The sequence below is a fragment of the Chinchilla lanigera genome, unplaced genomic scaffold (assembly GCF_000276665.1).
Source record: "Chinchilla lanigera isolate Chin_1 unplaced genomic scaffold, ChiLan1.0 scaffold00135, whole genome shotgun sequence".
NCBI classification, from domain to species: Eukaryota; Metazoa; Chordata; class Mammalia; order Rodentia; family Chinchillidae; genus Chinchilla; species Chinchilla lanigera.
In genome coordinates, this window is record NW_004955536.1 from 3707480 (window position 1) to 3721438 (window position 13959).

Below are 13959 nucleotides of genomic sequence, written 5' to 3' on the forward strand. Positions count from 1 at the left end.
CGGCCTACCTGGCTCTTTGCGCGCTTTTCGGCTGGGAATCGCGGTGGTATGAGTCCGGCCCACACTCGGACCCAGGAGCGCTGCAGCTCCCGGAGAACTTGCTGCCTGGGCGCAAGGCGCGGGGGGCTGGGGGAGCCTGCTCGGCCGGCTCCGAGGGCCTGCTCGCCCCGCCCGTTCTGTGTTTATTTTTTATTATTGCCATATTATCTTCTTTACTGTATCTGTGTATTGTCTTAATATTGATTAGAGTGATTCTATCCACTTTATCCTTTTGCAGTAATTTTTAATTATTTGAGTGTATTATGCTTTTCATTATAAATTTTAGACAAACATACTCTGTACAAAAATTTTTCTCAGGGTTGTGATATGAATTGTGCTTAACCTATGGATCAACTTTGAGAGAATTGATATTTTTACTGAGTTGGATCTTCCAATCTATGAATTCAGTAAGTGTTGCCATTTCTTCAATATATTATAAATGTCTTTCATCAGTATTTGTTATGTTGGCATTCAGATATTGTATATTTTTTTAGTTTTATAGAAATTACAAATGGAATCGTGTTTTCAGTTTCCATTTTTGCTGTTTCAATGTCTAGAAAGTCAATTTACTTGTTTATGTTGATCCTTGTATCTTGTAATGTCACTGAAGTCACATAGTCTTCCTACTTTTTTTGTATATTCTTTCAGATTTTTCTACATGGAACTTCCTTTTATTTTATTGTTAATTTTTCATTAGTACATATTTGCAGTACATAATGTTGACATTCTCTGTGCGGAGTCGGTATATATACATAACACATCTTAATTACTTTTTAAATCCCCTATCTCTTCACTCCTTCCCAGATCCTTCCATCTTTTTGTCCCCCTTCTTATATGGGAAAAACCTATCTTCCTAGTTCCTATTAGTTTTTCTTTTTATTTATACTTTGGGGTTTACATATCAAAAATTGTGATAATTACATTTGCATGTTTATTTCCCCTAACATGTCCTTTTAATCTGGGATTGATTAACTGTTCTTGTTGCAGGAGAGCAGTGAAGACAGATGCTGTTATGTTATTCCTATTTTTAGGGATGAAGCATTTGATCTTCTTTATGAGGATAATGTGTACTGGAGATTATGTCATATGCTGTTTATTGGATTAAGACATTTGTCTTCTAGACATTCAACAATTGGTTAGTTGTTCAAATGCTTTTTCTGAAGCAGTCATTCTGATATCCTGTCTTCTCTTTCTTGGTCTGTTAATGGGGGCATAAGACTAATTTTGTCATAAAAGTTCCAAAACATGAGTCTGTCAGACCCACATTTATTCTTTAGAATATTTTGTTGACACATTATTCATTTTAATTTTTTGAGTTTTGTTATATTAAACAATGAGTAATTAACAGGAAAAAATTCACAAAAATTAAATTTTTGACATTTACTGAGTGTTTAAGAAAGCATAAATTTTCAACATCAAATATATTTGGTACACTAAGTCTAAAAAAGAACAACAAACAAATTTTTATATGGACCACAATGAAAATACTAATAGCACTTTACAAAAAATAATCTGTACTTCGATTATCACATCTAAGGCAGTCTGCACACATGACAACAGCATGTTCTATACACAATAGCAGCACATGTGTTTTGCTTTCCTGGCCTTTTTGTAGGTCGTAGTTGACATCTCAATGGTCTTACTGTTTTGCCAGGAGGTTATTATATTATACAGTGTGTAATTAACAGGAACATAAAATACTAATAAAATAAAGTATAAATTCTTAATATGTATTGTGCATTTAGAATAAACATCATTTTCACACCAGCTGTACTTGCTCACAAAAACTTACAAATAACATCAGAAGTAAACTCTGCTATGAATTACAATGAAAATAGCAATAAGACTCTACCACAGAAATAAGCTTTGCTTCAATTGTCACACTCAACACAGTCTTCACACATGATGACTCCATGTTCCATGAACACATCTCACACTGACAGCACTTATGCCTAGCTTTTTTTTTCATATGTGGCAGTCTTATCACCTCTCTTTTCCTGTTTTGTCAGGAGTTTCCTACTATATTGTAAAACATGCACTTAGAAGGGAAATAAGATATCAAAAGATAAAATACCAGATAGGTAATGAGTGTTTAGAATAGACATCAACACTTTCACATTAGCTGTTTCCTTGCTTACAAAACCTGAAACATAACATCAAAAATAAAAACCTATGTGAAATACAGTGTAAACACAAACAAAAGTCTACCCTAGAAATAAGCTTTGCTTCAACTGTTGCACCCAAGGCAGTCTTCACACATGAAAACTGCATGGTTTATGCACAAGTATCGCTTACACTGACAGCACATGTGTTTGTTTTCCTGTAATTTCTTGTAGGGCACAGTCGACATCTTCCTTGTTTTCCTGTTCTCATAGTAGGTCTTTGTGATGCTTCAACTCCCTGTTTATCTGGCAGCTGACCAGTGTGTTCCACAATTTTTTACATAGTTCCCTGGGCAGAATCATTTGTTTTTCCTCTGCTGTAAATGATCTCTTATGAACTCAGTCCCAATCCTCTAAGAAAATTTCTCCATGATATTTTGCTTTTGTTATTTTCTTTGTAAACTATCAAACTATTTATGCCACGCATGTTTAGGATCAAGTAAAACACACCATTAACTAATGTTTGTGTTTCAAGTGACATCATAATTGCTGCATAACTCAACAACATCTCCTTCCCCTTTGATTTTGTTGTAGAAAGTTTTCATCTCAGGTTTCCATTTTGTCAGGGTTTCCCTATCAATATTTCCCCATCATGGTGAAATGTTGACATCAGCAGTACCGATTTTCTTTCCTTTGCCATGTACAAGGCCAATGTTATATCTTTCTTAAATTGAAAAATTATACTATACAATTCTGTTTTGAAATTGCAACTTTTCATTTGGAATTTCTGTTTTGTTCCTGTGTATAGTTCTTGTACTGGTCATCTTGTGCTCTGTTAGCAAACATAACATCAGTCGAAAACTGGAGAGCCAGTTGTTGAATGTCACATTCTGATTAGCCTGGGAGGTGGAAGCAACAAGTCTGCTCACATCATTCAGGTTATTACTCTCTGAACAAGGACTTGATGGCTCAGTTCCAGGATAAATGTCTAAATTGAAGGCATTATAAGTCTTTGCATTTACAAGGGCATAAGTTTTTAAGCCATATTTAGACCCATTACTTTCCCGTAAGTCTTCTTATACATTTCTGTGATCACCATGAAAAATCCCTACTAAGTACAGCAGACCTGTAAATGCTTTCAGTTCAGTTAGTGAGGCGTCATAATAAATACATGTTTGAATATGATTATTGGTGCATATAGAATGTTTTACTTGCATTTCAGCCTTTGTGTAATGCACAGAATCTTGTAGCATTTTGTCTGTTACAATTTCCAACATTGAATGGCAGTGCTGGCATTCTGTCCAATACCTTTCACCCCTGCCAAGGCCCCCCCTATATTTTCAGACCTAGTTTTCACATTGAATTGTTCCATTTAGTTGCGTTGCCATTTCATAACATTTCAATTTATCAAATATGCACTCATATTGGTGTTCTTTTCCTCATCTGAATCAAGGAGGTCTACATTGCCTGGATCAATATGTATCAGTCAAGTGTCACTCCATTTCAGTGTCACAGGACCTTTGGCTCATATGGCTATCTTGGTTACTTTTCTCTTGTTGCTGAGACAAAACACTCAACACCCAAAATTAAGGAAGGAAAGGTTTACTTAGCTTACAGGTTGTGGAGGTTTCACTCTGTAATCAGCTGGCTCCAAAACAGTGTGAGAGCACAGGGACAACACTTCAAGGTGGCACAAGACAGCAAAAGCAACAAGAGCAAAAAGGGAGGAGCAGCTGCAAGCAACCTCTTTCCCTCCCTTACAGTGTATGCAAACTACCTGCACCAGGGCGGGTGTAGCACTCACATACATAATCGCAACATTGGACCTTGAGTCAATCCTGAACTCTAGAAGCCCTCCGTATGACTGCCTGAGGCTTTGCGAGGACATCCAGACACAAACCATAACAATGGCCAATGTCAAAGTCGTCATCATCATCACCATCATCGCACTACACCATTCTTCTGTTATGAAAGCATGGATTTTACCACAGTGGGTCATCTTCATCATACATGCATGATCTGCTTATTCACTTATGACCTCCTCCAATATTTACAAGTCTGGTTTTCCATGTGCCATAATACTGAATTGGGCTACTTCTGCCAGAAAAATCAAAAGAAAACTTTTTAAAAAACAAAACCTAGAGTGGTGTGGATCTATTGGACCCTCTGTGATGGTTGGCTAAACAGTCCCAAAACCAGTTAGACCATAAGTTCAGTAAAAATCCCATTTTGCTACTTTTGCACATGTGCACCAACTTTGTCATTTGTCACACGAAGTGAATAAACACATAGTTTGCTTCCTGTATTCCTCATGGATAGGTGCTTAGGTACACAGCCCTCTGCTATTATGCTTAAGTACAGATTTACAGTGGAAAAGTAAGGGATGGGCCTGCTAACCCCAGTGTTATGTATCTGGGTTAGAATGGTGGATTACACTGATTGGTTTTCAAATCCCAAAGCAGTAGTGCAACTTGTTCCTGGTGTATTTGTGGCATACCATACATTGTTAATTTTCTGATAATCACTTGCAATTATTTTTGTGAATGTGCACAAAAGATAACTAATTTTAGTCTTCTTAAAAACATCTTTGTCTAATTTGTATGTTACAGTAATGCTGGAGTCATAATGTATATTGGTTGCAATACTTCGTTTATTTTTTTGACAGTGTAGGATAACATAAGTATTAATATATTTGATAATATTTCTATGAAGGTTTTTTACATTAAACATTCTTTTTTATTTTTTATTTTACAGAGAAAAAACAATTTCAAAACAAGATGATAGGAGCGTAACAATGGTTAATACATTGCGTAGTGTTATCTTTAAATTAATTATTCAGAGTACAAGATATTGGCATTTAATTGTCCAATCAATATTAGCACAAACCTTTCTTTTCAATTAACTAAAAGAAATTAGTAGTAGAACTATCTTAACTATCTTATATATATATATATATTTTTTTTTTTTCTTTTTGTTTTTGTCTTCCTTCTTTTCTCCATTCCCCCATCCTAGTTTCTCTTTCCTTTTGAAGTTTCTTACTAGTTTACAATATCTACTGTACAGTTTGGAACTTATTTACTCTTTCAGCTTCTCATACTTTTGAGCCTGGATAATTTTTTGTTTGTGGGAACCATAAAATTATCAATTCAGTTTATTTAATGATTATAGGGATGTTAAGTTTATTAGTTTTTGTCAGTAGGAAGCTGGGTCCTGATGAAGTGAGGAACTAACCCTTCACTTCTTTGGTCCTCAGTTCTTTGTTCCTTTCTTTTTTTTTTTTTTGGTTTTGGTTTTTATCTGGTACCGGGAACCGAACTCACGACCTTGCGCTTACCAGGCAGGCGCTTTGCCGCTGAGCTAAATCCCCAGCCCCTTTGTTCCTTTCATGAAAGAATCCATTCAAGACATACACATATTCTTGTAGAAGCATATGTAGAATTTATTTTAAAGAAAAAAGAATTACTTCAAACAAGAAGGCAGGCAGGCAGAGCGTCAAAGGCATCTGCAGTGAGTGAAAGTTTGGATACCTTTTCATGTACGCAAAAGTCACCTCTGGTGTGTCGGGAACTAAGGTAATTATGAAGCTTTACAAAATTTATTTAGAAGTTACTTTGAAATTGCAAAATACCTTTCTGACCTTTTTAGATGGTCAGTGTTTCCACAGGGGATTCAATCATTTAAGAAATTTACAAAGGATGTTAATTTAAACCAAGTCCCAGCCTTGATTTAAAGGGGACAGGAGGTATGGGGGTGTTTTTGACTCACATTTACTTTCTTGATGTCATGGGGCCATAGGCTATGGAAGTCAGGAATGCCTTATACCTTATTTTAGAGTTAGCCAGCCAGGACAAGAGGTACTGTATCAGAAGGAATGTGCACAAGGAACGTTACCTTAAACTATCATTGTGGTCTGTAAAATTGCTTTGAGTCTAACCACTATTATGCTATTTTTTTTATTTTAAAGAGAGTAGTAAAAAAAAAAGAACAGTAGCAACATACCAACATCACAGACATAAACAAAACAAAGCAAGAACATTAAAAGTGATATAGGGTTTCAAAACAAAATGATAGGAATTAACAGTGGTTGTTATATTACATATTGCTATCTTCAGCTACATTGCTCAGATTACCAGATTGAAGAATGGAAGATTGTTCAAACCATTAAAGAGAATAAAAGAAAATTGTTAAATAAAACATTAGAGATAATACAGAGTTTCACTAGACAAGATGGTAAGAATTCACCAGTGGTTGTTCTGTTGCATATTGTTGTCTTCCAGTCAGTTGATCCGGTTACCAGATATAAGCATGCAAAATTGGTCAAAATATAAAAAATTTTAAGCTTTAACTCTTCCTTTCAGTATACCATCAGATATCACCAGTGCAGTTATCCCAGCTATTCTTCTGTATACTTATATCTATCTATCTATCTATCTTGCCTTCTTTCTTTTTTCTTCTTTCCCCTCACCCCAGTTGTTCCTTCCTTTGAGCAATTTCTTTCCCTTTCTTATCATCTATTGTACGTTTTGAATTTACTTACTCTTTCAGGTTGCTGCACCAGGGAGAAATATGATGTTTACACATGTGAGACCAATTTATTTCACTTATGAGTATGGTCTCTAGTTGCATTCATTTACCTACAAAAGCCTCGAGATTATCTTTTTTTATAGCTGAGTAATATTCCATGGTATAAAAATACCACATCTTTTTTATCCATTCCTCAGTGGATGGGCATTTGGGTGGTTTCCAAGGTTTAGCTATAACAAATTGTGCTGCTATAAACATGGGTATACATAAATTGCTGTGGTATGATTTTTTTAAATTTTTCTGGGAGGGGAATAGCTGGGATAAATGGGACTTCTAATCTTAGTTTTGTAAGGAATCTCCAAACTGATTTCCACAGTGATTTCACCAATCTACACTGAAGACGGTGTAGTAGGGTTCCTTTTTCCCCACAGCCTCTCCAGCATTTGTTATTGGTTGATTTCTTGATGATAGCCATCCTTTCTGGGGTGAGATGGAATCTCAGTGCTGTTTTAACTTGCATTTCTCGAATGACTAATGATGTGGAACATTTTTTTATACATTTATTTGCTGATTGTATTTCTTCATCTGAGAAGTGTGTATTCATCTCATATGCTCATTTTTGGATTGGGTCTTTGAATTTTGGGGGCCTGATATTTTTAATTCTTTATATGTTCTAGTTAGGAGTCCTGTAACTAAGGGCCAGATGGTTAAAGTTTTTTCCCAATTCATGGGTTTTCTTTTTACTCTATTGGTGATTTCTTTTGATGTGCAAAAACTTTTCAATAAGATGAGATCTCAGTTGTTGATTCTTTGAAGTATTTCCTGTGCAGTCTGGTTTTTGTTAATGAACTCTCTGCCTATGTCTTCAAGATTTTTACCTGCTTTCTCTTCCAATAGATTTAGTGTTTCTGATTCTGTTTTTTAATATTTAGATCTTTGATTTATTTTGGTTTTAGTTTAGTGCATGGTGAAAGACATGGATATAGTCTTTGGCATGTGCAAAGCCAGTTTTTCCAGCACCATTTATTAAAGAGGCTATCATTCTTTCAGTGAAGATATTTGGCACCTTTGTCAAAGATAAGGTGGCTAAGTGTGCTTACAGATGTGTCTGTATCTTCTAATCTGTTCCATTGATCCTCAGGTCTGGATTTTTTTGCCAGTACCATGCTGATTTTATCACAGTAGCTTTGTAGTATAATTTCAAGTCAGGGGTTGTGATGCTTCCTGCCTTTCCTTTGTTTCCCAGGATTGCTTTTGCTATCTAGGCTTCTTTTGCATCCAGATGAATTTTAGGAATGTTTTCTCTAGATCTGTGAGATATACTAATGGTATTTTAATTGGGTTATATTGAATCTGTATAACAATTTTGGGAGTATGGCCATTTTCACAACGCTAGTTCTTCCTATCCATGAGCAAGGAATATCTTTCCATTTTCTGATATCCTCTTCAGTCTCTTTTTTGAGTACTATAATTTTCACTGTGTGGATCTTTTACTTCATTTGTTAGATTGACTCCGAAGTATTTCATCTTTTTAGACGCTATTGTAAAATGCAAAGTTTCCCTAATTTTTATCTCAGTCTGTTTATTGTTTGTGTACAGGAATGCTATTGATTTTTGAGTGCTGACTTTGTATCCAGCCAGGCTACTGAATTTGGGTATTAAATCTACAGGCCTTTTGGTGAAGTTTTGGGGGTCTTCTGTGTAGAGTATTATGTCATCTGTGAATAATAATTTCACTTCTGCCTTTCTTATTCTTATTCCTTTTATTTCTCTCTCTTGTCTAATTGATCTAGTTAATATTTCCAAAACTATATTTAACAGGAGTGGTGACAGTAGACATCCTTGTCTTGTTCCTGATTTTAAAGTGAAAGCTTTCAATTTTTGATTAGTTAGTATGATGTTAGCTGTTGGTTTATCATAGATGGCTTTAATCAGATTGAAGTAAAGACCATCTATTACAATTTCTGTAAGGTTTTTATAATAAATTTGTGTTGGACTTTATCAAAGGCTTTTTCTGTACACAACCACAAGGTAAATATTTCCATTCCATAAGGGAGAAATAGGAAGATACAAAAGAATGGGGCTGATGTAAGACAGAAACCCAACAGAGCAAACATTAAATTCTATAGTTCCATGTCCCGCACCCAGGGCAACTTGAGGTGATGAAAAGTGAGCTCCAGAGGATTTGATTGGCTCCACCCCTATGTCACCGCTAGTAGCTGCAACTCTTGTGACCTCTTTCTTGGGCTGGTTGTACTCACTACTTGGAGGTATTCTCAAAGAATCCATGTTCCTGGCATCACCAGTGTTCTGAGGTCTCCACTGAACTTTTGGCTTCACTTTCACAGCTTCACCCACTGACCTCTCAGGAGCACACTGCCTGGCCTCACAGACCTTCTTTTGAAGTCTGCATGGAAGCTTCCCTGACCTTACATCTCTTGCTTTCTGCATGCTCTTAAAACCAACACCATGTGGATGATGTCAAGGTCTGCTGCCAGAAGGAGCAGTAGCTAAAATCCTTTTGAATCTTTCAGGGTGTTGCAGAGGCCTCCAAATGCCTGAACAGCTGACTATGGTGAAGTGAATCCTGAGGAACAAATTCCCCAGGTGGCTAATATTTGGATCCTTATATCCTGGGCTGCCTTCTCAAAGCAAAGTCATTAACTTTTATGATTTTGAGTGTGTAAAGGGTAAGGTTTTGCATGGGCCCTCAAGCCATCTTTTTTTGTTTTTGTTTTTTTTTTGAGGGGGGTTTTCTGGTACCAGGAATTGAACTCATGACCTTGCATTTGCCAGGCAGGCGGTGTGCCGTTGAGCTAAATCCCCAGCCCCAAGCCATCTTTTTTATTGTTGTTTCAAAGCACTTAGATTCTTTTTAATACTAATCTTTTTTGCAACAAAGCTTTCTGTTGCTTCACCTTTCAAGGCCCCAACTTTATTGGAGTTACCTTTCTAGCTAAACTCAAAACTTTTCAAATTACTCAAATGGACCATTTGCTGTTGATTTTCAGTGTAGAGTTATGTAAAAGCCTCCAACAGCACCCAAGCCACAGCCTGAATGTTTGGCTGCCTTGAAATTTTCTTTGCCAGATTCCTCAGTCCACCACCCTTCTGCAGTATCTCCAAATGTGAGGGAAATGTAGAGACAAATTTTCTGGTAGATAATAACACACATGCCTGCAGTTCAGCTTTCATTCTAGTCCTTCCAGCTGAAAACCCTTGAGCCTGATCATTATTAGCTTATTACTGTCAATATTCTGGCCTGAGCTCCAACCAGAATCTTCCATCAAACTCAAGTTACAGTATTCTAGGGGTGTTTTTCCAACTGACATTTTCAAGCCTTTCCAAACTCCTCTTACAAGCTAGTTCCAACAGCTCTGAACCACATGATCAGGTAGCATCATAGCAAACACCTCACTCTCAGCATCAAAACCTATCTTAGTTGCTTTATCATTGCTTGGACAAAATACCAAACACCCATAAGTTAAAGTTATTTTGGCTCACAGTTTGTAGAGGTTTCAGCCAATAGTCAGCTGGCTCCAAAAGCAGGGTGGCATGGCAGAGTCTACGCAGAGGAAAGTCAGCTCATGACATGGCAGGACGAAAGCAGAGACATAGATCAAGGGATGATGGAAGGAGATAGACCCTTCCAGGCCATGGGCCCAGTGATCCAGTCCACCTCCTCCAACCAGGCTTCACCTCCCAAATCACGTTTACTTATAAACTCATCCATAAACTAATCCACTGATGAATATCACACCCGCATGGTCCAGTTACTTCCCAAAAGTAACTTCCCATCTATGGACATAGGAGGCTTTGGGGAAACATCTACATATAAAATATAATGATTAGTATGAGTAACAATATTTTTTTAGCTTCTAATTTCCTTTTTTACAGGTGGGGCCTGGTTGAAAGGGGCAGATTTCTGGTGGTATGACTTGAAAAGGTGAACTCTATTCCCTGGCTCTTCCCTTCTCTCTCTCTCTCTCTCTGCTTCTTGACTGCTATTCTTCCATCATGCTGTTTCTGACTTAGAGCTAGACAACTGTGGACTGTTTCCTAGCCTAGTTCTCCACAGCTTCCCAAATTCCTCCCATAAACCACTTACAGAGGCTTCTAAATCCCGTGGTCCGTATGGTCAAAATAACTACACCATCCTGATGCCAATTTCCTGTATTAGTCATGTTCCTATTACTGGAATTTAAAGGATTAAATCCACAGTTTGTTGGTTCTAAAGGAGTATGGCATAGCCAATGGACATGTCCATTTTGCCTATGTAATTATTAAAGTTCTCTATTTCCTTATTAATCTTCTGGCAGAATGTCTTGTGCTTTACTGAAAGTAATTTAAGTGATCTATTATGACTGTATTGCTGTTTCTCTGCTCAGTTTTTCGTGTTATATATAGGAGTGCTTTTATATGAAGTACATAAATATTTACAACTCATTATCATTTGATTCTTTTATAATTACAAAATCTTCTATGTTTAGTGTGATAGCTTTTGACAGAATCCACTATCTCATAATAGCACTCCAATCCCTAGTTAAAATTATACACAATTCCTTTCTTTATTTATTAACTTTTAGTTTACATTTTTCCTTAAATCTATAGTCATTTTCTTGTATAAAATTATCCTTTTTTAAGTATCTGTTCAGCACCCCATAGATGTTTTTCTTTCTTTGGCTCTTTTTGTTGTTGTTGTTGTTGTTACTGCCGTTGCTGGTGCTACCAGAGATTGACCAAGTGCTAGGCATGTGATATATCCCTGATTTATATCCCTAGGCCCTACAATCCATTGGTTTCAGTTCAGGATTTTATTTACACTGCAAGCCCTTATTCATAGGAAAGAATTTGTGATAGACATTTTGTTTTTTTTTAATTTTAATTTTAATTTTCCTTTGGTTTTTGTGATACTCGGGATTGAATCTAGGATCTTGTCCTTGCTAAACAAGTGCTCTGCCAAAGAGGTACATACTGAGACCCTATTCTTAAAATTCTGCTATCTTAGTTATTTTCGAGTTGCTGGGACAAAGTACCCAACACCCACAATATAAAGGAGGATAAGTTAATTTTACCTCACAGTTTGTAAAGGTTTGAGACTGTAGTCAGCTGACTTCAAGACAGGGCCACATGGAAGATGAGAATGGCAGAGGAGAAACATTTCATAGCATGACAGACAAGAAGAACAAAGTTCAAGGGAAGACGAGGGATATATAACCCTTCCAAACCACACCCACAGTGACTCACTTCTTCCTAGCAGATTTTACCTCCCAACAGCACACCCAGCTATAAACACATCAGAGAACTAATCTAGTATACACCCATGATCCAGCCACCTACCAGAAGCCCCACTTATGAGCACATAATGCTTGGGGGGATGTCTAGATAGAGGCCATAACATCTGCTGTTTGATATTGCCCCTTTGATTTCTTTTTTTATTTTTTGGTTCTTGTATTGCTATACTTTGAGTTCTTTTTTTATCATATATACATAATTACATATCTGTCTATGTAACTATATATTGGTCTATCTTTGGATTATATTGTGGTTTACATAAGACATCAGAAGGTTGTAACAATGTATTTTAAACTAGCAAACTAAATTAAGTTGTAAACAGATCTTCTCTATATTAACTTCCCCTTCCTCCTGCAGTTTACTTTAATGTTTTCATGATTCCTATTTTTTTATGTTTTGGATATAGTTAGTTTACCACTTCTGTATTTTTAAATTTTCTAGTAGAATTAAAAGTGATTTAACTACTACTGTTATAATAATATAATATTCCATGTTTATATATTTACCTTTACCAATGTAATTCATATTTTTATGTAATTGTATTCCTGTTTACGGTCTTTTCATTTCATCCTTAAGAATTCCTTTTCATATTGCCTGGCACCCAAAATTAAAGGGGGAAAGGTTCATTTAGCCCAAAGTTTATACAGGTTTCAGTCCATAATCAGCTGGCTCCAAGGAAAGGTGGCATATGGCAGAGGGGCAATAGTTCATGTCAGTGGAAGACAGCAAAAGCAACAAGAGAGAAGCCTCTTTCTGCCCCTTATGTTGTATCCAATCTACCAGGATTAGAGCAGTGCCAATCCAACCAGTGGACTGATCCAGCAATCACCCGCCATTAATCCCAGCACTCTTAATCCTAGTATTGCATTACAAATCAAGCACACACTCTAGATTCAGCCGTGTCCAAAAAACTCTGACTGCATGAGGTTTTGGGGGGATGTCTAGATACAAACCATAACACTACTGATGCCATCACTGTTTTTCTGGGAAAGTCTTTATCTCTGCTTTGTTTATTAAAGTTAGTTTTACATCATATAGTAGTCTCGGTTGGAGTCTTTTCTCCTTTCAGCAGTTTGGACAGACCATCCCATTCCCTTTGGGCTTGTCTTGTTTCTACTGAAAATTCCTCTAGTAGTCCTGTGATCATTCATTGTACATATTGAGTTATCTTTTAATGCTATCAAAACTCTGCCTTGTATTTAACTCTTTACAGTTTATGTATAGTGAGTGTAGATGTGGGCTTCTTCACATTTATTTTATATAGTATTCTTTGGGTTTCTTGAATCTTTATGTCAATTTCCTTCACCACAATGGCTAACTCTTCATCCATTATTTCTCTGAATAATCTTTCCAATATTCAATCCCTTCCCCTTGTGAGTTTTGAATTCTGTGTATATTGGTCCACTAGTAATGCTTCATAAATCCTGTAGACCTTTGTCATTTTAATTATTTTGAACCTCTATTTCTAAAGACCTTTCTTCAAATTCACTGACCCTTTATTCTGTTTGAATCTGCTGATGAATCCCTCTTGTGAATTTTCTCCTTAATATATTATATTCTTTAGCTTCATGACTTCTATCTCATACTGTTTTTGTCTTTTGATTTTATATCTTTCTTTCAGTAAGTGTTTTTTCTTTATACCCCCACTCACTCTGTGCTTAGCAGGGGTAAAGATCAACAACCTGTTCCATTCCTCCTGCTTCCTTCATTGTCACCCAGTGGCTTGAAAGCACCAGAATAATTAGAGCTTCAGGACTGCTGAGACAAACACTAGCTTTTGAACAGCTCCCTCAAGGAAGTTTGTCCCTGACATGCAGACAAACTCTCCCTTCCTTGGAAGAAGCTTGGAATAGGCTTCTCTTCCTGTCATGACTTTGGTGCACCATCTCCAGAAACTGAAGGTCCTGAAACAAGGCCCTATTTGTTTCAGTAAGTCTGGTTTTCATTCACCAGGGAAGGAAGGATATTCCAGTTAGTTTCTGCCAGCCAACAAAGAGTT

General features: G+C 36.6%; 1 protein-coding gene across 3 annotated transcripts in view; it reads left to right on the plus strand.

The window, feature by feature from the left end:
- Nucleotides 1-13959, plus strand: part of LOC102021800 (disintegrin and metalloproteinase domain-containing protein 18-like) — a gene marked incomplete at its 3' end in the record, with an annotated part of 82947 nt that overhangs the window by 32263 nt on the left and 36725 nt on the right. The window contains 1 exon segment of one of the 3 annotated variants that reach the window (XM_013507715.1): nt 362-446. Coding sequence (XP_013363169.1) covers nt 438-446 — 9 coding nt within the window. 3 annotated transcript variants of the gene reach the window in all.